Raw genomic sequence first — 25,072 nt, forward strand, 5'->3', positions numbered from 1 at the left:
CCGTCCGCCTCGGGGCCTGAGTCACTTCCCCCGCCATGCCCCACCCCGCCCAGCCCGCCTCCCCACCCCGCCGCTCGGCCTCGCTGGCCCCGCGCCCTCACCCCGGTCCCGCCGAACACGCGGGCGCATTCTCCCCGCCCCCGCCCGGACTGAAGGGGCGCCCGTGTTTTTGCACACCCCGGGGAAAGTCCCCGGGTCACGCGGCGGTGTGTGGGGAGCCCGTGACGCTCAGACTCGTCCCCACGCTTCCGCCCAGAGTCACGACAGGGGACTTGTGGCGGCGGTACTCTGCGCGCGGGCCGACCCCCGCCCGGCCACTCCGGCGGGCTGGCGCGCACGTACGCACGCACGTACGCACGCACACCAGCTCCGGCGCCGCGGGTTCTTCGGCTACCAGGCGCACGGTCACGTGGTTCCACCGCACGGCGGCTGGCGCGGGAAGCCGCGCGAGAGCGGGCCCCGGGGTGCGTGAACGGCGCCTTTGCGTGCTGTGCGCCGCGCGGGAGCCCGCCCCTCCCGCACGGAGGAGCCGGCCCGCCGCCGCGGCGGAGTCTGGGTAAGCGTCCCGGCCCAGCCCCTGTGGGCTGCTCCGGGCTCAGTCCCTCCCGCCGCGAATCACCCGGGGCGGCGGCTGCTGCACGGGTCGCGGGGACCGATGCAAGTAGCCGGGGTGAAGGGTGTTTCTGGTCCGTTTGAGATGTCAGTCTGGGCGCAGGAGGAAAATGGCAACCGCGGCAGAGCTCGGGGCGCAATGGATGCCCTGACCTACCTTCGCTGCGGGCCGCCGGGGCCTGACGCTGGCGGGGATGGCGCGCGGGGCCTTCGCAGAGGCATGGAGTCCTGTTGGCTGCGGGGCCTGCTGCGCCCCCGCACGGGCGAGGCCCGAGGCTGCTTCCCCTGGGCGCCCGGGCCTGCGCGGATTTGCTGGCTGGGCTTCGGGGACGGAGCGCCCACTGCCCTTCCTCCCCCTCCAGTGTGTGAGCTCCCAGATTCTAGGGGAGGAGGCCCACCTACTCCGACTATTCTCTTCTTTCTTTCTTTTTTAAATGTTTAGCTCTCATGCAAACCCAGTGTTTCGTTTTGAAGCCTGAACCATCTTATCATCGCCGTCATTATTTGAAGAAATCAAGCTGTTATCAGTTGCTTTGGCAACGCCTAGCAAAGTATCTGGGAACTGACCGCAGCTAACAAACGTGTTTTATAAATTAACACCGGTGTTCTTCCTCCATTGCAAAGGGATCCAACTTGGCATTCTTTCCTTTGAAACTCAAGTGCTTTTGAAGGGGCTGTTGATTCTCTCATATATTCTGTCAACTTTAGAATCTCGCCAAACATTAGACCTCATATAAAATCCAGTTCATCCTTTTCCTTTTCAGACCTGATGAGCACTTCGTTGCTTACTCTGGGTCTTACCTCTCAATAGCTGAACCTGACATCTGCAGTCACTTTTGTCGTGTCATTCACCTCTGAACCAAGAATGAAGCTGCCAGTTTAACCTGCTCTGGGCAGTGTATCCACCAGCGGTGATTACAGTTGCCTTGAAAATTTCTCAAGTTCATTGAGAAATCAGGCTCGGCCAGTTGAAGTGGCCCAGTGTCTAGGATAGACTGTAATGATTTTGGAGCCCATACCACACATCTCTTCATTCCTGGTGTCTGCAAGAATCATAGACAGTTGTCACAGACAGTTGGTTGTTCCTTTAGGTTAAGGCATCACATTCTCTTAGCAGTCTGGATGTGTTTGACTTAAAGGCAAAGGCCTTTACCCATTATGGAGTGCTGCTGGTGTGCTAGACATAAATTCAGTTTGATGGCTAGAGATGCCATCAGGAAATCATAATACATAATGGGATAGCAAGAAAACAAGAAGGGAGTCCACAAGACCCACCCTACCTTTTTTGCCCAGACCCACCCTAGACGTCTTTTTGGACATAGTAAAGATGATTTCTCAAGTTTGGTTCATATTTATTAAGTACCATCAGTAGGCCAACTTCCATTCCCGCTGCTTTCATGGGTGAATTTTGAAGCCTTACTAAAAAGAGAAGGTCTTGTTGTCTCTGTGTTACAAATAATGTTAGGAGCCTGAGGAAATGAGGTCAGAGAGATTTACCTGACTGTGCTGATGTAATCATTTGCAGAGGAATTTAAGCCTAGATCACTTATCTTTCAAGTCTAGTCAGTGCCCTTATGCATTATATCGAGCTCCCACTTCAAACCAGGAAGGGAGTGAGAGAATCGCCTGTGGCTGATTTATTGGCGCCTGTGGTTGCCCAGAGAGGCCAACTAGGACTTTCAGCTGCCCTCTACGTTTAGAAAGTGGAGCTATGTGCTTCCACCCTATCTCCTGAGGGGAATGCTAAGGAGCCAGGCTGTCTAGCTGGGGAGGAGGGGCCCAAGGGCCTTGGCCATAAAATATTCTAGCCAGGGCAGTGCTGGGAAGTATTGCATAATGCCCTCCTACTACTGAACCAAAGTGATTTATTCGCTATAATCTGTAGGTAGTGTTTCACCAACTTGTCCATTTCAGTAGTAATGGCCAGAAAAGAGTTGGAAATTTCATATTGTAGATTCCCCCTCCCTCCCTTTTTTTAAAGTTAAAGTGCAAGCCTGGCGCTGGTGGCTCATGCCTGTAATCCTAGCTACTAAGGAGTCTGAGCAGGAAAGTCCATGAGACTCTTATCTCCAATTAACCACCAGAAAACTGGTAGTGGCGCTGTAGCTCAAGTGGTAGAGCACTAGCCTTGAGCTGAAAGAGCTCAGGGACAGTGCCCAGGCCCAGAGTTAAAGCCTCACAACCAAACAAAAAACAATGCAAGGTGCTTTGACCTTGAAAATGTAAAATACTTTTACACCACTCATTTCTGTTTATTTAATCCACAGAACTTGCAAAGTCCAGCCCTTTGAGAGGAAAAGGTGTTCTTTTTGCTAGTTACCAGCACAAGCAATGGAGTTAGATGGGTTTTTTTTTTTTTTTTTTTTTTTTTTGTCGGTCGTGGGGCTTGAACTCTGGGGCCTGGGCGTTGTCCCTCAGCTCTTCAGCTCAAGGCAAGCGCTCTACCACTTGAGCTACAGCACCACTTCCGGTTTTCTGGTGGTTTATTGGAGATAAGAGTCTCACGGTCTGTCTTGCCCGGGCTGGCTTTGAACCGCGATCCTCAGATCTCAGCCTCCTGAGTAGCTAGGATTACAGGCGTGAGCCACCAGCGCCCGGCTAGATGGGGTTTTTTGATCTCTGCTTCATGGCATTTTTAGTTGTGTGTCCTAAATATAAATTTCGTCCTTATCTGCAAAATACAAATAGTGAAAATAATACATTAGTACCATGAGGTTTGAAAGAAATTGTATGGGCTGGGAATATGGCTCAGTGGTAGAGTGCTTGCCTAGCATGCATGAAGCCATTGGTTCAATTCCTTAGTGCCACATAAAGAGAAAAGGCTGTAAGTGGTGCTGTGGATCAAGTGGTAGAGTATTATCCTTAAGCAAAAGAAGCTCAGGATCAGTGTCTAGACCCTGAGTTCAAGGCCTAGGACTGGCAAAAAAAAGATTGTATGTAAGGCATTTATCACAAGGCTTTGGATATAGTATTACTCTTCATAATAGTAGATATTGAAAATAGTACTATATTCCCCTACCATAGGAAAGATACTGCTACTTGAACTTTTGAAAAAAAGTGGAAGAAGTAAAGCAATCATAAATTTGAGGATTATTACTTGGTTTTATTTTTACTTGTTTCTCCCATATACACTGCCCTCTGGTCTTGGGGCTTGAACTTAAGATCTGGACCCTGTCCCTGAGCTTTTTTGCTCAAGGTTAGTGCTCAATAACTTTGAGCCATAGTGCCAGCCATAGTGCCACTTCTGGTTTTCTGGTGGTTAATTGGAGAAAAGAGTCTCACAGAAGCTGGGCGCTGGGTGGCTCATGCCTGTAATCCTAGATACTCAGGAGTCTGAGATCTGAGGATCACAGTTCAAAGCCAGCCCGGGTAGGAAAGTCTGTGAGACTCTTACCTCCAATAAAAACCACTAGAAAACTGGTAGTAGCACTGTGGCTCAAGCGGTAGAGCGCTTGCCTTGAGCTGAAGAGCACAGGGACAGCGCCCAAGCTCAGAGTTCAAGCCCCACGACCGACCAAAAAAAAAGGAGGGGGGGGGTTCTCACAGACCTTCCTGCCCAGGCTGGTTTTGAACTATGATTCTCAAATCTGAGTAGCCTCCTGAGTAGCTAGGATTATAGGTGTGAGCCACTGGCTCCTAGCTCTCCCCACCCCCCCATTTTGAAAAATATTTTTTCCAATTTGGAGGAAAAGTATTCATAGTGTTAAGTTTTTTAAATTTTTCTAATTCATTTCTTCCCTGGTTATAAATAAGTTATACATAGATGTTTCATTTCTTCTGAAAAAGGTAGGCCCTTTAAGCAAAGGGTTTCATTAGTCCTCGTGGGTAATATGTTCATGGAACTGTGATTCTCTGCCAAAAGAAGTGTTTGACTTACTCCCATAAATTATCATTGCTCTTGCTCACTGTGCTCTCCAGTTCTACTAGCGTGAGTACCTGATTTTTTTTTCTGTCAGAAATACCTACATCCATCCGTCTGTCTGTCTATCTATCTATCTATCTATCTATCTATCTATCTATCTATCTATCTATGGGCTAAGAAGAATCTTCCTCACAGGGTTCTGTATTTTTTGTTTTGTTTTGCTTTAAGTTCTTACAGTGTACACTCTGTGTTACCCTTTGTTGACCTGGTGCTATGGCTTTATCAGGCTTTCCACAGCAGGGTTGGAGACAGAGAAGGCTGTTGGTGTCTGTCAACAGACAGGAGGCCCATACTAACAGTTAAAAGTTGCTAGAGCGTAACTGCTCTTCCTGTATCATCTACACTACTTCTCTAACATCTGTACATTTTCATAAATATATGTCTAGGATATAGGACCAATTCTACCTCAGGTCCTAGTTTCAGATATGGGGTAGCTATATCATTTTTAGATATTATGGAAGTAAGTATAAAGGAATATGGACATAATTCTTAATTTTTTTTCAGCCAGATGCCAGTTGCTCATGCCTATAATTTTCACTATGTAGGCGGCTGAGATATAAGGATTAAGGTTCAAAGCCAGCCCAGGCAGGAAAATCCATGAGACTTTTACTTCCAGTGAACTTCAGAAGAGTTGGAAGGGGAGCTGTGGCCCAAGTGGTAGAGTGCTAGCCTTGAAAAAAAAGAAAGAAAAAAAGTTCAAAGACAACACTTAGGCCCTGAGTTCAAGCCCTAAAACCAGCACTCACAAAAAAATATATGTGTAGCTGGGTGTGGGTGGCTCACGCCTGTAATCCTAGCTAGTCAGAAGGCTGAGATCTGAGGATCATGGTTCAAAGCCAGCCAAAGTAGAAAAGTCTGTGAGACTCTTATCTACAATTACCCACCAGAAAACCAGAAGCGGTGCTGAGGCTCAAAGTGGTAGAGCACTAACATTGAGCAAAAAAGCTCAGAGGCAGTGGCAAGGCCTCCAGTTCAAGCACCAGGACTGACAAAAAAAATTAGGTCTTTTTTTTTATTTGATTGGTCGTGGGCCTTTGAACTCTGGGGTTGGGTTCTGTCCCTGCACTTTTCAGCTCAAGGCGAGTGCTCTACCACTTGAGCCAGAGAACCACTTTCTGTTTTTTCTAGTGGTTTATTGGAGATAAAAGTCTCATGGACTTTTTTGCCTGGGCTGGCTTTGAACTGTGATCCTCAGATCTCAGCCTTCCTGAGTAGCTAGGATTACAGGTGTGAGCCACCAACGCCTGGCAAATTATGTCTTTTATAATATAGCACTTAGAATAGTTTTTATTTTATAGCCATAGTAAGTAGGTTAGAAATCATAAACATTTCTCTGACAATTTTCTCATCTTAAGCAAGCATCAAATCTCAGTGACACAGAGAAAATAAGTTTTTCCTCAAAAAGAGCACTTTAATCCCTTTATTCTTTTTTGTTTATTTTTTACAAGGATTCTTAACATCCTGACAGAATGAAAAGCAGTGTGATCCAGAATATCATTCTGGCTACTTAGATCTGAGAGCACAGTCCAATGCAGTGGATTTTTTTTTTTTTTTTGGGTCCGGTCGTGGGGCCTGAACTCTGGGCCTGAGCGCTGTCCCTCAGCTCTTCAGCTCAGGGCTAGCGCTCTACCACTTGAGCCAAAGCGCCACTTCCGGCTTTTTTTCTTTTTGCTTATGTGGTGCTGAGGAATCGAACCCAGGGCCTTGAGCATGCAAGGCAAGCGCTCTACCACTGAGCCACCTTCCCAGCCCCCTGCAGTGGATTTTTTTAAACAAAACCAATGATGTTGATTGTCAAGCAAATAACCAATTAAACATAAAGATTATTATAAGCTTGTTTCATCTTACTTAGTTTGAACTGATCAAGAGTTACTAGACTTTAGAAAGTAAATAAAGCCAGGTACTAGTGGCTCAGGCCTGTAATCCAAGTTACTCAGGAGGCTGAGATCTGAGGATCCCGGTTCAAAGCCAGCCCAGGCAGGGAAGTCAGTGAGACTCTTATCTCCAATAAACCACTCAGAAAATCAGAAGTGGTGCTGTGGATCAAGTTGTAGAGTTCTCTCTTTGAGGCGAAGAGCTCTGCAACAGCACCCAGGCCCAGAGTTCAAGCCCCATGACCAAAAAAAAAAAGGTAAAGGTTTTTGTTGTCTTTTAAATACTAGTACTAAGCCTGTTGTTATTAATGTTGCTTTGATGACAGATAAATTTTTTAAATAAGTTTTGTTTCTTTTAAGTTTTCCTGTAATCTCTCTCGCATCTTAGAATTTCTACCAAAATTTCTTAAATGTAATTTTTAAGATCTTTCTATATGTGTGGGAAATTTTGGCCATTCCACATGGCACAAAAACTAACATGGTAGAGTGCTTGCCTTGCATGCATGAGGCCCTGGGTTCGATTCCTCAGGACCACATAAGCAAAAAGAAAAAACCCAGAAGTGATGTGTCTCAAGTGGTAGAGGGCTAGCCTTGAGCTGAAGAGCTGAGGGACAGTGCCCAGGCCCAGAGGACCGGACCAAAAAAAAAAACATGCATGGTCAAATGATTAGCAAAGGTTATATAAAAATCCTAGATAGGGCTAGAAGGTTTTTTTGTTTTTTTTTTTTTTGGGTCCAGTCGTGGGGCCTGAGCTCTGGGCTTGGACACTGTCCCTCAGCTCTTCAGCTCAAGGCTAGCGCTCTACCACTTGAGCCACAGCACCACTTCCGGCTTTTTTTTTCTTTTTGCTTATGTGGTGCTGAGGAATCAAACCCAAGTCCTCATGCATGCAAGGCAAGCACTCTACCACTGAGCCACCTTCCCAGCCCCTAGAAGTTTTTTCAGTAGTAGAGTACATGCACCATAAAGGCTTGGGTTAATCCCAGCAGAAAGAAAGGAGGGGAAGGAAAAGAGAGGAAGAAAAAGCTTAGCTAATAATTTGCAAAATAGGTTTATTAGAAAATATTCTAAGCTAGGCAGTAGTGGCACATGCCTATAATTCTAACTACCCAGAAGACTGAGACCTAGAAGGACCAGGTTCAAAGCCCCTGTGGTTTTTACTCCAGCAGAGAAGTTGGAGAGATTTCATTCCAATTAACCAACAAAAAGCCAGGTTGGAAGCATTGCTCAAGTGGTAGAGTGCCATCTGAGTGAGCAAGCAAGCCAAACGAGAATATGAGGCTTCAAGTCCTGGTACAAAAAAAGAAAACAAAAGTCCAATAGCTTTGCAGTGGATCGAAACTGTAGGCTGAGACAAAATGATTATGTGTTAAAATGGCAAAAGGTTTTTTGTTTTTGTTGAGCCATTACTGGAGCTTGAACTTGGCCTGGGAGCTGTTTTTAACTTTTTCTCTAAGGCTGGTATGCTACCACTTGAGCCACACCACCATTTTTAGCTTGTTGGTTAATTGGAGATAAGAGTCTCATGGACTTTCCTGCCCAGGCTCACTTCTCAATCTTGATACCAGTGTCTTGAGTAGCTAGAATTACAGGTGTGAGCTGCTGGTGCCTGACTAGGATCTACCTTTTGTAAATCCAACTTCTCAATATGCTTAGCCTGTAATCCAGCTACTCAGATTTTCATAATCTTTTTTTAATAATGCTTAGTATCAAACCCAGGACCTTGCTCATGTTATGCAAGTACTCTACTACTGAGCTACCTCCCACCAACTAGGCAATACTTTTTATTACAATGTGAATGGATCCTGAGACTAAAACTTTTTAGGACAGCTGATAAAGAATGATAGATGATTAATTTCTATTGAAGTAGTTCCACAGACTAAAACAATAAACTTGAAGAAAAGATTTTTTTAAAAAATGAATACATGAGCTAGGTGCTAATGGCTCATGCCTGTAATCCTACCTACTCAGGAAGCTGAGATCTGAGGATCATGGTTCAAATCTAGCCCTGGCAGGAAAGTCTGTGAGACTCTCCAGTTAACCACCATAAAGCTAGAAGTAGAGCTGTGGCTCAAGTGGTAGAGTGCTAGCCATGTCCAAAAAAGTTCAGGCCCTGAGTTCAAATTCCAGGACTGGCTAGCCATAGATGTTTCAATTTCTATGGCTTCTAGTCTGAGGGAAAGTCCCTCAGTTGGTGGCATGAAATGGCTAAAATAGAGCTAATAGACTCTTGCTTGAAAAGGGACCAGAATTCAGAATACCATTTGGGAAGTGAAGGGGACATCCTATATGTATACTGTAGATCAGTGTCCACATAGCACATCTAAGGCTAAAAAAGCTGAACAGAGATGCTAGCTGCTGCCCACATGAAGGGCACATAACAGAGTATAAATCCAGCCTAAGTTAGTTAACAAAAATGAAAATAGTACTCTTTGGAGGAATCTTACAATGTCCACAGTCCATAATCACACTTTTTAGGATTTAATCTAAAATGACTAGACATGACAAAAATAAAAAATCACCTATTATAGAGATTAATGCCACAGTGACCAAAAGGTTAACACAGAAGATTTAAAACAGTTATTATGGCAATGCATAAGAAGAGAAAGCAAGGGCTGGGAAGGTGGCTCAGTGGTAGAGCGCTTGTCTTGCATGCCTGAGGTCCTGGGTTCAATTCCTCAGCACCACATAAGCAAAAAAGAAAAAAGCCAGAAGTGGTGCTGTGACTCAAGTGGTAGAGCACTAGCCTTGAGCTGAAGAGCTGAGAGACAGTGCCAGGCCCAGAGTTCAGGCCCCATGACCGGACCCAAAAAAAAAAAAAAAAAGAGAAAGCAAAGTAAACATGAATAAATAAGAAGTTGTAGCATAGAAGTAAAATCTCAAAAAGGAAATGAAATGAAAATTTTAGGCCTGAAATTAGAATATCTGAAATCATAAAGTATTACTTTAGTCAGTTATTAGCTTTAGTCAAAGAGTATGAATTTAAGGGTAGATTAATAGAAATTAATCTGAAATTTTTATTAACTCTAAAGATCAGTGCTTTATATGGGTGTCAAGTTTGTTATTCCAGGTTTCCTAAAGTCTTAGACTCTTCCTGTTACATGCTGTACTCACCCTAGTCCTTTTCTTCAATAAGAAATAGATGCTTCTTTTCTCCACAGATAACTACGGCACTAGGTCTCCTCACTTGTGGCTCTTAGACTGCTTTCTCCAGCCCACAGGTCTTCCTTAGATCTGCAGCTCCTTCAACATCCCATCCTATCTGTGCCCATCTGCTTTCTAAAGTCCCTTGAGTCAAGTAGTTTGTCTTTGCTGCTTTCCTGAACTTGTCAGAGGCTACCAGTTATCTCTGTGTCCCCACACTTAGAGGTGTTTTTAGTGAGCCTCACCCACATTTTTCTTCAATATTTTGTTTCATTGCACCTCTTGCCTCTGAAGTTCTTGCCTTTTCTCACCTTCCTTACCTTCCCTCAGTGATAGTGTTTTCTTAATTCTCCTTCTGTTTTATTGTATCTTTTCTATGCAAAGATTCCTACTTAGATTTAATTTTTTTTTTTCCCACCATGGGGCTTGAACCCAGGGCCTGGACATTGTTCCTGAGCTTCTTTGTGCTCAAGGCTAGCACTCTACCATTTGAGCCACAGTGCCTCTTCCAACTTTTTGGTGGTTAATTGGAGAGTCTCACAAACTTTCCTGCCAGGGCTGGCTTTTGAACCGAGATCCTCAGATCTCAGTTCCTGAGCAGCTAGGATTATAGGCATGAGCCACCCCAGCACTGGCTTCCATTTTTTTCCCCTCTTAATTTCATTGTGTGTTATTGTGTCATTCCGTCTAGTTTTTCTCACATGAGCTTTGTCCCACCTATTCCTTCTACTGATCATCAGGCGTTTCTACTTCTATGTCCTGGAGTATACACTTTGAACTCACTGTATCCAAAATGAAACCTTTACTAAAGTCAGTTTCTGTGCCTTAGCTCTGGTGGGGCTTCGCCTTTATGTCAACAAAATGACAGCTACTCTGGAAATACATTCTGAAGAAATGGATGAATTCTCCCATTTACCCTGCCTTCAACTCAGTTTCTGGCTGACCTCATCTAGTCTGCTGTCAAGTATACCTCTTGTATTATGTATTCCTTCATTCCCAACTGCTTTCACTTGGCTATTGTAGTAGGCTCCTGATTATTCTTTTTTTTTTTGGCCTCAAGTTCCTCAGTTGGGCCTTTTTTGCTTATAGCTTGTGCTGTACACTAGAACTATACCTCTAGTCTGTGTCTTTGGCTGGTTAATTGGAGATAGAGTCTTCCAGATTCCCTCCCTCCCTTCACTGACTTTGAACTTTGATCCTCTATGTTTTGGCCTCCCCAGAAGCTAGAATAACAGGCAAGAGCCACCAGTGGTGTGTGATGTGTGTGTGTGTGCGCGCGTGCCTGCCTGCATGCGTGTGTGTGTGTGTGTGTGTGTGTGTTTCAGACTTTACTGAAGACAGAAATTTGAGGAAAAGGCAAATGGTTTACTTCGCTAATCTTTTATGTGTTGCCACTAGAGCAATATCAATTCATTGGCTTTTGGATGATAGCATACTGAATACTACTAATAAGGGCTCCACTGTTTCTTTTTTTTTTTTAATTTAATTTTATTTTATTTGAGAACATACTGTACAGAGGGGTTACAATTACATGGGCAGGATAATGTATACATTTCTTACCAAGCATTGCAGCCTCCTCCTTTGTTTACCCTTCACCTCCCTTCCCAGCCTCCCCCCTCCCCCCACCCAATCATACCCCCCCCACACACCGACATTGTAAAGCTGGTTTTGACAAGGGCTCCACTGTTTCTAAGTTATTATATGCATCATCTGATTACACTCATAACACCTTAAGGTAGCTACTGTCACTACGCATGTTTTGTAAATGAAACAGGCTCAGACGGTATAGTGAATGTCCTGCCTGGATCACACAGCTAATAAGTTGCAGAGCTGGAAATTTTAAGCTGTTTAGATTGCAAGGTCCAAGCTTTCACTACTGTGATTTTCACCTTTGTACAGAATAAGTAACTGATGCTGTTTTTATACAAACATCTGCTGTTCTCATTGCAAACAATTACATTTTAGTCTTAACTCAGTATCCCCTTGAGCTAAACCTAGCTTTTGTTTACTGGTTTTTCTGTGCCGAACTGAATTCTTCTGTTACCTAAATAATCACATTCCTTCCATTCATTTTATTAATTTTTGTCTGTTCAAGTAAGATTAGTTTGAATGTTTTATTCTCTTTCTGAGTTATCTTATCTCCCCTTCTTCACATGTTCTCTGAACTGCTCTGATGGGTGGCATAGAACACTTCTATTTCCTATTGACTATTGTTTCATATTCCTTAATAAGTTTTATCTCCATTATCTGTAATCTTCTTGACTTTAGCATCTGTGTCATTTTTTTCCTTGCTACAAGCCTTGTACAGTGTTATACATTCAATATTTTTGTTACATTTGTTTTCAGGAGTATTTGTTGAGTAAATTAAAAAGCAAAACAAAACAAAAACTGTTAGGCTGAAATCTGAGTATCTCGGTTCCAACCAGTCTGGGCAGAAAAGTCCATGACATTCTTATCTTCAGTTAACTACAAAAAAGCCAGAAGTGAAGGTGTGACTCAAGTAGTAGAGTGCCAGCCTTTAATGACAAAGCTAAGCCAGAGCTCAAGGCCCTGTGTTCAGTCTTTAGTACCAGCATACACACTCATACAAAGTAGCTGCGCCAGGCACCAGTGGTTCACGCCTGTAATCTTTGCTACTCAAGTGGCTGAGATCTATGGATCGAGGTTTGAAACCATCCCAGGCAAGAAAATCTATGAGGCTTATCTTCAATTAACCAGGAAAAGCTGGAGTGTCACTCATGAGACACTGATCTCCAATTAACCACAAAAAGTGGAGCTGTTGCTCAAGTGGAGCACTAAAGTACTTGAGCACAAAAGTTCAGGGTCAGCACCCAGTGCTGTCCAGAATTCAAGCCCCAGAACTGACCCAGAAAAAAAAAAAAAAAGTAACTGTTACTCAGACCATTAACTACAAGATTTTTTTGTTTTGTGGCACTTTTTCCCATATTATTCAGTGGTTCATTATACCAACTCACAATTTAGACAGGAAGTACTGGTGAAAACGTTCATGATACATGGTTGGTTGTTTGATTGTAAAACTGGGTTTGAGGGTTAGGATTAGGGCTCAATGGTAGAATAATTAGCATGATATGAGGCCTTGGGTTCAATTCTCAGTACTATAGAAACATACTTCAGCTAGGTGCCGGTGGCTCATGCCTGTAATCCTAGCTACTCAGGAGGCTGGGATCTGAGGATCACGGTTCAAAGCCAGTCCAGGCAGGAAAGTCCGCGAAACTCTTATCTCCAATAAAAACCACCAGAAAACCAGAAGTGGTGCTGTAGCTCAAGTGGTAGGGTGCTGGCCTTGAGCTGAAGAGCTGAGGGACAGCGCTCAGGCCGACAGTTCAAGCCCCATGACCAACCAAAAAAAAAAAAAAGAAACATATTTCAGTTTGAGCCATGTCATTAAAGAAATGCTTGCCTCAGCCGGGTGCTGGTGGCTCACGCCTGTAATCCTAGCTACTCAGGAGGCTGAAATCTGAGGATCGCGGTTCAAAGCCAGCCCGGGCAGGAGAGACTGTGAGACTCCTATCTCCAATAAACCATCAGAAAGCCGGAAGTGGCGCTGTAGCTCAAGTGGTAGAGCGCTCGCCTTGAGCTGAAGAGCTGAGGGACAGCACCCAGGCCCAGAGTTCAAGCCCCATGACCGACAAAAAAAAAAAAAAATAAGCAATGCTTGCCTCAAGCTGGGAAGGTAGCACAGTGGTAGAGTGCTTGCCTTGCATGCATGAAGCCCTGGGTTTGATTCCTCAGCACCACATAGCAGAAAAAGCCAGAAGTAACACTTTGGCTCAAGTGGTAGCGTACTTGCTGTGAGCTGAAGAGCTGAGGGAGAGCATCCAGGCCTAGAGTTCAGGCCCCATGACCAACAAAAAAAAGAAAAAATGCTTGCCTGGCGCCAGTGGCTTACACCTGAGATCTGAGGATCACAGTTCAAAGGCATCCCATGAGACTCTAATCTCCAATAAACTACTCAGAAAAAACCAGAAATCTATATATGTAAATCTATATATATTTATATATATATATATATATCACACACACAAATATATGTAACCAATAAGAGCATTTTGATATATTATATAAAAATCATAAACACCAAGTTTGGCACGTGGCTACCTTTGAGGGTAACGCGTAGATCAGGGAATAAAATGGAGAGACGCTAAAGAGTAACCACCAAGTTTGTGATGTTTGTTTTCTGCTCCAAGTAGTAGGGATTTGGGGATTTTTCATTGCTTTCAGTATCTACTTCTTTTTTTTGAGGGGGGGGGGGTCCGGTTATGAGGCCTGAACTCTGGGCCTGGGCGCTCTCCCTCAGCTCTTCAGCTCAAGGCTAGCACTCACCACTTGAGCCACAGTGCCAATTCTGGCTTTTTTTTTTCTTCTGCTTATGTGGTGCTGAGGAATCGAACCCAGGGCCTCATGCATGCAAGGCAAGTGCTCTACCACTGAGCCACCTTCCCAGCCCCAACATGCTTATTTATAAATTATCCCTCTTTTAAAATAAAATAAATCAAAATATGGAACATGAATGTATTCAATGGAATTTTACTCATCTATCAGAAAAAATAATATGTCATTTGCAGGAAAATAGATGGACCTAGAAAACGTTAAATGAAGTAAGTCAAATTCTGAGAGACAAAACCACAGTTTCTCTCATATGTGGAATACAAACATACATGATGACATTTATGTCATCATATGTATATATACACAACTTGACTAAAAAATGTTAGACTTAAGGGAGGAATCCAATTATGTAACTGCTCTGTTCAAGTAACAAACTGTATCACAATGAATACCAGAAGTTGAAACATGTTCTGGGGCTAAGAGGAAGAACATGAATGGAGGGAGGAAGGGTGAACAAATGAAGTCCTTTATTATATAAAAATAGAACTATGGGACAAGAAGAGATGGGGAGAACAAGGAAGGGGGTGACATTGATCAAATACATTATAGTCATCCTGACTTCTGAAATTGAAACTCCTTGGTACAGCTATTAAATAAGAATAGACAAAGCTGGGCGCCAATGGCTCATGCCTGTAATCCTAGCTACTCAGGAGGCTGAGATCTGAGGATCACAGCTCAAAGCCAACCCGGGCAGAAAAGTCCATGAGAGCCAGGCGCTGGTGGCTCACACCTGTAATCATAGCTATTCAGGAGGCTGAGATCTGAGGATCGTGGTTCAAAGCCAGCCAGGGCAGGAAAGAACATGAGACTCCTATTTCCAATAAACCACCAGAAAACCGGAAGTGGCACTGTAGCTCAAGTGGTAGAGCGCTTGCCTTGAGCTGAAGAGCTGAGGGACAGCACCCAGGCCCAGAGTTCAAGCCCCATGACTGACAAAAAAAAAAAAGTCCGAGCCGGGCGCTGGTGGCTCACGCCTGTAATCCTAGCTACTCAGGAGGCTGAGATCTGAGGATCGCGGTTCAAAGCCAGCCCGGGCAGGAGAGACCGTGAGACTCCTATCTCCAATAAAACCACCAGAAAACCGGAAGTGGCGCAGTAGCTCAAGTGGTAGAGCGCTCGCCTTGAGCTGAAGAGCTAAGGGACAACGCCCAGGCCCAGAGTTCAAGCCCCACGACCGACAAAAAAAAAAAAAAAAAAAAAGTCCGTGAGACTCTGATCTCCAATAAACCACCAGAAAATCAGAAGTGGCACTGTGGCTCAAGAGTTAGAGTGCTCGCCTTGAGCTGAAGAGCACAGGGTCAGTGCTCAGGCCCAGAGTTCAAGCCCCACAACCGACCAAAAAAAAAAGAATAGACAAATGTAAAAATAACCAGCCTTTTGCTGATAGCTCCTGCCTATAATCCTAACTACTCAGGAGGCTGAGATCTGAGGATCTCAGTTTAGAGCCAGCCCAGGCAGGAAAGTACATGAGTACATGAGATTCTCAACACCAATTAACCACCAAAAAGCCAGAAATGGAGGTGTAGCTCAGGTGGCAGAGTGCCAGCATTGAGCAAAATAGCTAAAGAATAGCACTCAGGCCCTGAGTTCAAGCCCCAGTACCAGGACTAAGTAAATAAATTCTTCCTTCCTTCCTTCCTTTCTTTCTTTTTTTTTTTGTCGGTCGTGGGGCTTGAACTCTGGGCCTGGGCGCTGTCCCTCAGCTCTTCAGCTCAAGGTGAACGCTCTACCACTTGAGCTACAGCACCACTTCCGGTTTTCTGGTGGTTTTTATTGGAGATAGGAGTCTCACAGTCTCTCCTGCCCGGGCTGGCTTTGAACCCCGATCCTCAGATCTCAGCCTCCTGAGTAGCTAGGATTATAGGCGTGAGCCACCAGCACCCGGCTCTTTCTTTCTTTTTTTGCCAGTTTTGAGGCTTGACCTCAGGACCTGGGCCCTGTCCCTGAGCTTCTTTTGCTCAAGGCTAGCACTCTACCCCTTGAGCTTCAGAGACACTTCCAGCTTTTTCTGTTTATGTGGTACGGAGGAATCAAACCCAGGGCTTCATGCATGCTAGGTGAGCACTCTACCAGCTAAGCCACATTCCCAGCCCTCTGTCCTTTTATGTACAGAGTATTCCCTATTCAATTTTATACTATGTTTTTTACTTGATAGTGTATCTTAGAGATATATCAATAAATATGTAGTTTTAATAGAAACATATTCTACTTTTTCTCAGTAAAATTATTGTCTTTACTAGTAATATTCTGGACTTGCTAGTAAGCATTCATAGCCAGGGGGTATTTTGTCAATAACCCTCTGCTCATTATACCACAACAAACCGGAAGTACTAAGAAGAAAGCATGTTTGGCCTCTGGAGCCTGGGTTTGAATTCTTTGCTTTCCCACTTTACCAGCAGAAAGCAAATTACTTCTAACTCTGTCCATTCAGCTCCTGTGCGAGGGCTATGGGAGACAGTTAGTATTCCCTTTCTTCTTGTTTGTAGGGTTGAATGAGTGGGACTGGGGGCATGGACCAAGTGGTGGAGTGTTTGCTTGGCAAATGGGGGTGGGAAGAAGCTGAGTTTAAAAAATAAGTGAAAAGTATAATTAAATATTAGCTACTTTTATTATACCATTGCCAATCTGTCTGCTGCACATGCTTCTGTCTCCAGACACTTAAACCTATCCTGCACCATGCTTAGACCTTGATCTGTCTGGCTAAGTGAGAAACCTCATTCCCTTTTTTTTTTTTTTACCTCATTCCCTTTTTAAAGCTTCACCCCTCCAAAGGTTCTTCTCCCAACTATCCAAAGCTCTCTGCCAACTAGGGTAGTAAAGGTAGTACAGTGTGGCCTCTCACCTGCCTGGAATGCCTGAATGCCCTTGCTGTTCACAATGGGCGTCATGGCCAGAGTCCTTCTGCATTTTCTTCCGCATGCAAAATTCTTTCCTGCCCTCCCTTATTTGCCTCTTCTGCCTTCTCTTTCAGGAACCTATGTGCGTATCATAGTTGAGGTCAGGGTTTAGATCCTCCCTTGTAGGATTCCTGGGCTTCATATATTAAGGGTTCCTGAACTTCCTGTGATAAGTTCCCACAAACTTTTTTTTTTTTTTTGGTCGGTCATGGGGCTTGAACTCTGGGCTTGCATGTTGTCTCCCTCAGCTCTTCAGCTCAAGGTTAGTACTCTATCACTTGACCACAGCACCACTTCCCGTTTTCTGGTGGCTAATTGGAGATATGAGTCTCACAGACTCCTTGCTCAGGCTGGCTTTGAGCCTTGATCCTCAGATCTCAATCTCCTAAGTAGCTAGGATTACAGGCTCCCACAAACATTTTCTAATAGTTGGGAAGTCTGTCCTCCCAGCAACAGGATCCCTAAGAACAGTGACAGCTCTAGCTTAGAGAGGACTAGGATCTAGTCCTAGCTCTAGTTGGGACAGGATCCCTGTCATGTTACGCTCATTTATAGCTAACATTTCAGTCATAGTTTCCATTACAACATGATTTCCACCTGAGTTACCTCATTTGACTCTGAGGCAGGAATCATTACCTCATTTTTATTTTTTAAATTAGGAAACATTATTAAAAGCCTGGTCCTGAGCTGTGGGCTGTAGCTCAGTGGTAGTGTGTACAAAGCTCTGGGTTTGATCCCAACACTAAAAAAGGAGGAAGAAAAGGAGGAGGAAGAAAGGAAAAGAAAAAGAAACATTATTACATAGATGAAAAAGAACAGGCCTGGGCTGGGAAGGTGGCTCAGTGGTAGAGCGCTTGCCTTGAGCTGAAGAGCTGAGGGACAGCGCCCAAGCCCAGAGTTCAGAGTTGAGGCCCCACGACCGGACCCCCCCAAAAAAAGAACAGGCCTTCCTTTCACTAGTGTTTCACTTATATTAAGCTACCTTCTTACTATGCTGAAACAGTCCGTAATTGACGGCTTAGCAGTTTGTATCAGTTGTCATAAGGGGGAAAATGTAATGTTAGCTAAGTTTGAGGTAAATTAACACTATTAAAATTATTGAATAATTTCATTTAAATTTAGGTCTCCTTGGTTTATGGTACTTAGGTATTCTTGGTTTATAATGAATTTTATATAAAATTATATAGATATATCCAAACATAGGTATGTTTATGTTGCTCTTTTTTTCAGAGTCACAATGGATAATACCAGCCATAGCCTTGTCCTTCTACAGCAGTTGAACATGCAGCGAGAATTTGGTTTTCTCTGTGATTGCACTGTTGCTATTGGAGATGTGTACTTCAAAGCCCACAGAGCCGTGCTTGCTGCTTTTTCTAACTATTTTAAGATGATATTTATTCACCAAACAAGGTAAGGGTATATTATTTTTGTAAATAAGAATTTTTTAAATCTTGTGATACGTATGTGTGCACATGTGCACATATATTTTTATACCTCTTGAACCACACTCCCCACTCCCAGCCCCCTCCTTTTCTTTTTGTCGGTCGTGGGCTTGAACTCTGGGCTTGGGCACTGTCCAGCTCTTCAGCTCAAGGCGCGTGTTCTACCGCTTGAGCCACAGTGCCACTTCTAGTTTTCTAGTAGTTTTATTGGAGATAAGGGTCTCACGGACTTTCCTGCCCGGGCTGGCTTTGAACCATGATCCTCAGATCTCAGCCTCCTGAGTAGTTAGGATTACAGATGTGAGCCACTGGCGCCCAGCCCCCCTGCCTTTTTTTTGGGCATTGCTCCTGGGGCTTGTACTTAGGACCTACATGCTGTCGTACTGTCTCTGAGCCTTTGTGCTCAAGGTTAACACTCTACCACTTGTGTAACAGCTCTATTTCTGGCTTTTGGGGGTAGTTATTTGGAGATAAGTCTCCTGGACTTTCCTGGTCAGTCTGGCTCTGAACCTCAGTTCTCATACCTCAGCCTTCTAAGTAGCTAGGATTATAGGCATAAGCCACCAGCGCCCAGATCCTTCATCATTTTTTGAATTGGGTCTCACATGTACGCCCTGGCCAGTCTGGTCTGTAATTCATCTATTTATACTTCCCATGTAGCTAGGATGATAGGCACGTGGTACTGCATCCAGCTACCAATTGAGACAGGATCTCTTGTTTATGCCTAGGCTGGCCTGGAACCACAATCCTTCTCACCTCCACTTCCAAAGTAGCTAGGATTACAGCACCCCACTCACTTCAACCTTTTTTTTTTTTGTGCCCATACTGGAGTTTGAACTCAAAGGCCTTGGATTTTTTGCTCAAGGCTGACAATCTACCATTTGAGCCATACCCATACCTCTACTCCAGGCTTTTTACTGGTTAATTAGAGATAAGAGTTTTACAGTCTTTTCTGCCCAGGCTAGCTTTGAACTATGATCCTCAGATCTCAGCTACCTGATTTGCAAGCATGAGCCACCACCACCTGACTCAACCATTTTTAACAAAATTCAATAGCAGTAATTACATTCACAGTTTTTGTTGTTGTTTTTGTCAGTTGTAAGGCTTGAACTTTGATCCTGGCCACTCTCCCTGAGCTCTTCAGCTCAAGGTGAGCACTCTGCCACTTGAGCCACAGCACCACTTCTGGCTTTTTCTTGGAGATAAGAGCCTCACGGACTTTTCTGCTTTGAACCAAGATCCTCAGATCTCAGCCTCCTGAGTAGCTAAGATTACAGGCGTGAGCCACTGGCACCCAACTATTGTTCACAGTTTTGAGAAACTCTGTACCCATTAAGCAGTGCTCTCCCTGAATACCCTATAATCTAATTCCTGTCTCTTAGAATTTCTTTTTTTTTTTTTTGGGGGGGGGTGGGGGGGAGTCCGGTCGTGGGGCCTGAACTCTGGGCCTGGGCGCTGTCCCCTCAGCTCTTCAGCTCAAGGCTAACACTCTACCACTTGAGCCACAGCACCACTTCCGGCTTTTTCCTTTTTGCTTATGTGGTGCTGGGGAATCGAACCCAGGGCCTCAGGCATGCAAGGCAAGCGCTCTACCACTGAGCCACCTTCCCAGCCCCGTCTCTTAGAATTTCTGTACTCTAAGCCGGGTGCTGGTGGCTCACGCCTGTAATCCTAGCTACTCAGGAGGCTGAGATCTAAGGATCACGGTTCAAAGCCAGCCCAGGCAGGAAAGACTGTGAGACTCCTATCTCCAATAAACCACCAGAAAACCAGAAGTGGCACTGTAGCTCAAGTGGTAGAGCGCTCGCCTTGAGCTGAAGAGCTGAGGGACAGGGCCAGGCTGAGTTCAAGCCCCACGACCGACCAAAAAAAAAAAAAAAAAAAAAAAGAATTTCTGTACTCTAGATATTTTACATAAGTAGAATCTTTTGTTGTTGTTGTTGTTGGTCATAGGGCTTGAACTCCAGGCCTGGGTACTGTCCCTGAACTCTCGCTCAAGGCTAGTGCTCTACAACTTTGAGAAACAGAGCCACTTCTATTTTTCTAGTGGTTGATTGGAGATAGGAGAATCATGGACTTTCCTTCCCAGGCTGGCTTGGAACCATGATCCTCAGATTTCAGCCTCCTGATTAGCTAGAATTACAGGCCTGAGCCACCAGTGCCTGGCTATAAGTAGAATCTTAATATTTCTCCTTTTATGGCTGGCTGATTTTACATAATATAATGTTTCTAGGGGTTCATCCAATAAGGATGATATGTATCAGAACTTTATTCTGTGTCTGTGTGTGCACACATTTGTGTGCATGCACACATACCCCATTTCTAAGGCTTGAATTCAGGGTCTAGTTCCCCTACTTGGCTTTTTTCTCATGACTGGTGCTCTAACCACTTGATCCACACCTCCACTTCCTGCTTTTTTCTGGTTAATTGGAGATAAGAGTCTCAGGACTTACCTTCTCCAACTAAGATCCTCTAACTAAGATCTCAGCCTCCTGATTTGCTAGAATTATAGATGTGAGCTATATTATAGATGTGAGCTACCAACACCAGCAGAACTTCATACTTCATTCTTTTTGATGGCTGAATAATATTCTATTGCATATATAAGCCACATCTTGCTTACCCATTCATCTTTTGATGGAATTTAGATTGTTTCTACCTGTTGGCTGTAGTAATAATGCTTCACTGAACATTGTCATCTGTTGGGGTCCCTGTGGTCAGTTCTTTTAATTATGTACTTAATAGATTATATCCTTAAGAGCAGGGTATCTATTTTTATCATAATTTTTCTACCCCATGTACCTAGTATAAAGCATATGGCTTAGGAATCTAAGTTTCTTTCTGTAGTCAGTGAATTGAATACATGAAGGCTTGTTGGTAGATCATAAAAGTGGCATAAAATGAAACAGTATGCTTCTGTTAACTGTGTTTCAAAAAATTGCTTTAACTTAATATTCTGCTGTTAACTAAACAGCCAATAGGTTATGATTCATATTGTGTGGGTCTGTTTTTGTTTTAACAGTGAATGCATAAAAATACAACCAACTGACATCCAACCTGACATATTCAGCTATTTGTTGCATATTATGTACACGGGGAAAGGGCCAAAACAGATTGTGGATCATAGTCGTTTGGAAGAAGGGATTCGATTTCTTCACGCAGACTATCTTTCTCATATTGCAACTGAAATGAACCAAGTGTTCTCACCAGAGACGGTGCAGTCTTCAAATCTGTATGGCATTCAGATTTCAACAACCCATAAAACAGCTGTCAAACAAGGGCTGGAGGTCAAAGATACTCCTGCCAATACCAGTGGAAACAGAGGTTCTGTCCAGGGTGACCACCCCCAGCTGCAACTCTCTCTTGCTATTGGGCTGGATGATGGTACTGCAGACCAGCAGAGGACCCATCCTTCCACTCAGGCTTTAGAGGAGTCCCAGAAGCCTCCAGTGTCCGTCAAGCAGGAAAGATGTGATCCAGAGTCTCTGATCTCCCAGGGCCGCCCCTCCCCTTCACCAGAGGTAACAGGCCCTTCTTTTACAGAAAACAGTATCAAAGTCCACATATGTCATTACTGTGGGGAGCGTTTTGAGTCCCGTAATAACTTAAGACAACATCTCCATACCCACGTGTCTGGATCACTCCCATTTGGTGTTCCTGCTTCCATTTTGGAAAGTAATGACCTTGGTGAAGTCCATCCACTAAATGAAAACAGTGAGGCTCTTGAATGCCATAGGCTCAGCTCCTTCATTGTGAAGGAGAACGAACATCAGCCTGATCACTCAAATCGAGGTTCTGCAGAGCCTTTGCAGATCAGTCAGGTGTCTTTGATCTCCAAAGACACAGAGCCAGTAGAATTGAACTGTAATTTTTCATTTTCAAGGAAAAGAAAAATCAGCTGTACCATCTGTGGTCACAAATTTCCTCGAAAGAGTCAGTTACTAGAACACATGTACATACACAAAGGTAAATCTTACCGATACAACCGATGCCAAAGGTTGGGTAACGCATTGGCTCAGAGATTTCAGCCATATTGGGACAACTGGTCTGATGTCCCCCTGAAAAGTGCTCGCTTATCACAAGAACATTTAGATTTGCCTTGCGCCTTAGAGTCAGAACTCACACAAGAAAATGTGGACACTATCCTAGTTGAGTAGCAGCTTCTTCAGAATTTTTACACTTAGGCATTTTTTTTATTCATAAATTATTTTCCTCAGATTCTATTGACTTTTAAGAACTAACTTTCAGTTAGTCTAGTCTTATAAACTTCTTATAATTAAATCATATGTTAGAAATCAGAGGTTCAAGCTGGTCCTAGTAACTGAAGCCTTTACTCCTAACAGCTTGGGAGATAGAGATTGGGGGATGGTGGTTCAAGGTCAGTCTGGGCATATCAATTCTCATTCCAGTCAATAGCTGGTTGTAGTGACACTGCGGTGCATACCTGTCATCCAAGCATCAAAAGAAAGTACAAATAAGAAGATCGCAGGGGGCTGGGAAGGTGGCTCAGTGGTAGAGCGCTTGCTTTGCATGCATGAGGCCCTGGGTTCAATTCCTCAGCACCACAAAAGAAAAAAGAAAAAAGACGGAAGTGGCGCTATGGCTCAAGTGGTAGAGCGCTAGCCTTGAGCTGAAGAGGGACAGCGTCCAGGCCCAGAGTTCAGGCCCCACGACCGGACCCAAAAAAAAAAAGAAGATCGCAGTCCAAGCATAAAGGGATTCTGTCTTGAAAATACTACAAAAAGGGGCTGATGAAGTAACAACAACAACAACAAAAAAAAAAAAAACAACAGAAAAAAACAGGAGTAGTAGAAATATGGAAACTTCAGAGTAATTAAGTTTTCCAGGTTGCAGAATCAGTAAATTTGAATATGATGAAAATATGAAAAAAATTAGAGAATATTCTAGAGACTGGGGATATAGCTCAGTAGTAGTTTGGTAAGCATGTTTGGAGGCCTCAGTTCAATACCCAGTACTAAAAAAACAAACCTTTAATTAACCATACATAGATATTATTTTTTCTTTTGGCAGTACTGAGTTTTGTACTTGATACTTGGTACATTGCACTTGTTAGCCAACATTTCAACCACCCTCCCACATTTTTTTGCTTTAGTGTTTTTTAGGAATAATCTCAAATTTTGCATGCAGCCAAATTCAGACCATAGTCCTCTTGTCTCTGCCTCCTAAATACCTGGGGTTACAGGTATGTCCCACCATACTTACTAGTGAGAAGCTCTCACCTTTTTTTTTTTTTGCCTAGCCTCACATAATTTTTACCTAGCTTCAAATTGTGATTCTCCGGTGTCCACTTTCCAAATAGGATGGGGGAAGGGAGAATAAATAAATAAGTAAATAAATAAATATGTCTTAAATATCACCATTGACATATTTTACATGAATTAAGTTCTTATGAGGATTATTTATAAATATGTTCTGTCAGAGGAGACTGGTAATTATTTTATTATGTGTGTGTTATACTTTTAAAAGTGAATTTTAGCCGGGTGCCAGTGGCTCACACCTGTAATCCTAGCTAATCAGGAGGCTGAGATTTGAGGATCATGATTCAAAGCCAGCCTAGGTAGGAAAGACATGCGACTTATCTCCAGCTAACTACCAGAAAACTGGAAGTGGTGTCATGGCTCAAGTAGTAGAGTGCTTCTCTTGAACTGAAGAGCTCAGGGACAGCACCCAGGCCCAGAGTTCAAGCCCCATGACCAAAAAAAAAAGTGAATTTTAAGACATGGTTATGCTATACCAAAATCACAAGTAGTTTAAACTTTTTATTTACTAGCTCTGCAACATCTTACCTAGCTTTTATTTACTTAGCATTGAGTATATCTCCTTTTTAAGAAGAAAATTTAAGCCAGGTGGCAGGGCTTATGCATACAATCCTAGCTCCTTAGGAGGCAACATCACCCAGGCCCTAAGTTCAAGTCCTCAGACCAGCAAAACAAAAACCACTTTTTAAGTTAAAAGAGAGTACTGCTGGGCTTGGAAGGTGGCTTAGTGGTAGAGTGCTTGCCTTGCATACATGAGGCCCTGTGTTCCATTCCTCAGCACCACGTAAACAAAAAGCCGGAAGTGGCACTGTGGCTCAAGTGGTAGAGCCTAGAGCTGAGGGACAGTGCCCAGGCCCAGAGTTCAGGCCCCATGTCCGACCAAAAAAATAAAAAAGAAGAAGACTGCTAGGTTCTAGTTGCTCACACTATAATTCTAGCTACTCAGAAGACTGAGACCTGAGGATCATGGTTTGAAGCCAGCCTAGGTAGAAAAGTCCATGAGACTCTTATACAGTTTTTGTTTTGTTTTGTTTTGTTTTGTTTTGGGGGGGGTCCAGTCGTGGGGCCTGAACGCTGTCCCTCAGCTCTTCAGCTCAAGGCTAGTGCTCCACCACTTGAGCTACAGTGCCACTTCCAGCTTTTTTCTTTTTGCTTATGTGGTGCTAGGGAATCGAACCCAGGGCCTCAGGCATGCAAGGCAAGCGCTCCACCACTGAGCCACCTTCCCAGCCCCGAGACTCTTATACAGTTAACCAGCAAAAAGCCAGAAGTGGGGCTGGGAAGGTGGCTCAGTGGTAGAGTGCTTGCCTTGCATGCCTGAAGCCCTGGGTTCGATTCCTCAGCACCACATAAGCAAAAAGAAAAAAGCCAGAAGTGGCGCTGTGGCTCAAGAGGTAGAGCGCTAGCCTTGAGCTGCACCCAGACCCAGAGTTCAGGCCCCATGACTGGACCCAAACAAACAAACAAACAAACAAAAAAAAAAAAAAGCCAG

General features: G+C 44.0%; 1 protein-coding gene across 1 annotated transcript; it reads left to right on the plus strand.

Annotated features, from left to right (window-relative positions):
- The first annotated feature begins 375 nt into the window (after positions 1-375).
- Positions 376-24,712, plus strand: Zbtb25 (zinc finger and BTB domain containing 25). The gene is made up of 3 exons (XM_070031977.1): positions 376-556; positions 18,090-18,269; positions 21,324-24,712. The coding sequence occupies exons 2-3, from the start codon at positions 18,097-18,099 to the stop codon at positions 22,456-22,458; spliced, it is 1,308 nt and encodes a 435-aa protein (XP_069888078.1). The 5' UTR covers positions 376-556; positions 18,090-18,096; the 3' UTR covers positions 22,459-24,712.
- Positions 24,713-25,072: the final 360 nt, after the last annotated feature.

The sequence above is a fragment of the Dipodomys merriami genome, unplaced genomic scaffold (genome assembly GCF_024711535.1).
Source record: "Dipodomys merriami isolate MVZ:Mamm:240054 unplaced genomic scaffold, mDipMer1.0.p SCAF_1, whole genome shotgun sequence".
In the NCBI taxonomy this organism is placed as follows: Eukaryota; Metazoa; Chordata; class Mammalia; order Rodentia; family Heteromyidae; genus Dipodomys; species Dipodomys merriami.

Excerpts from the sequence above, each read along its gene's own strand:
- Zbtb25 (XM_070031977.1), top strand. The coding sequence starts at position 18,097 with ATGGATAATACCAGCCATAGCCTTGTCCTTCTACAGCAGTTGAACATG. Across the intron at positions 18,270-21,323 it reads ATATTTATTCACCAAACAAG|TGAATGCATAAAAATACAAC; the intron begins GTAAGGGTATAT and ends TTGTTTTAACAG.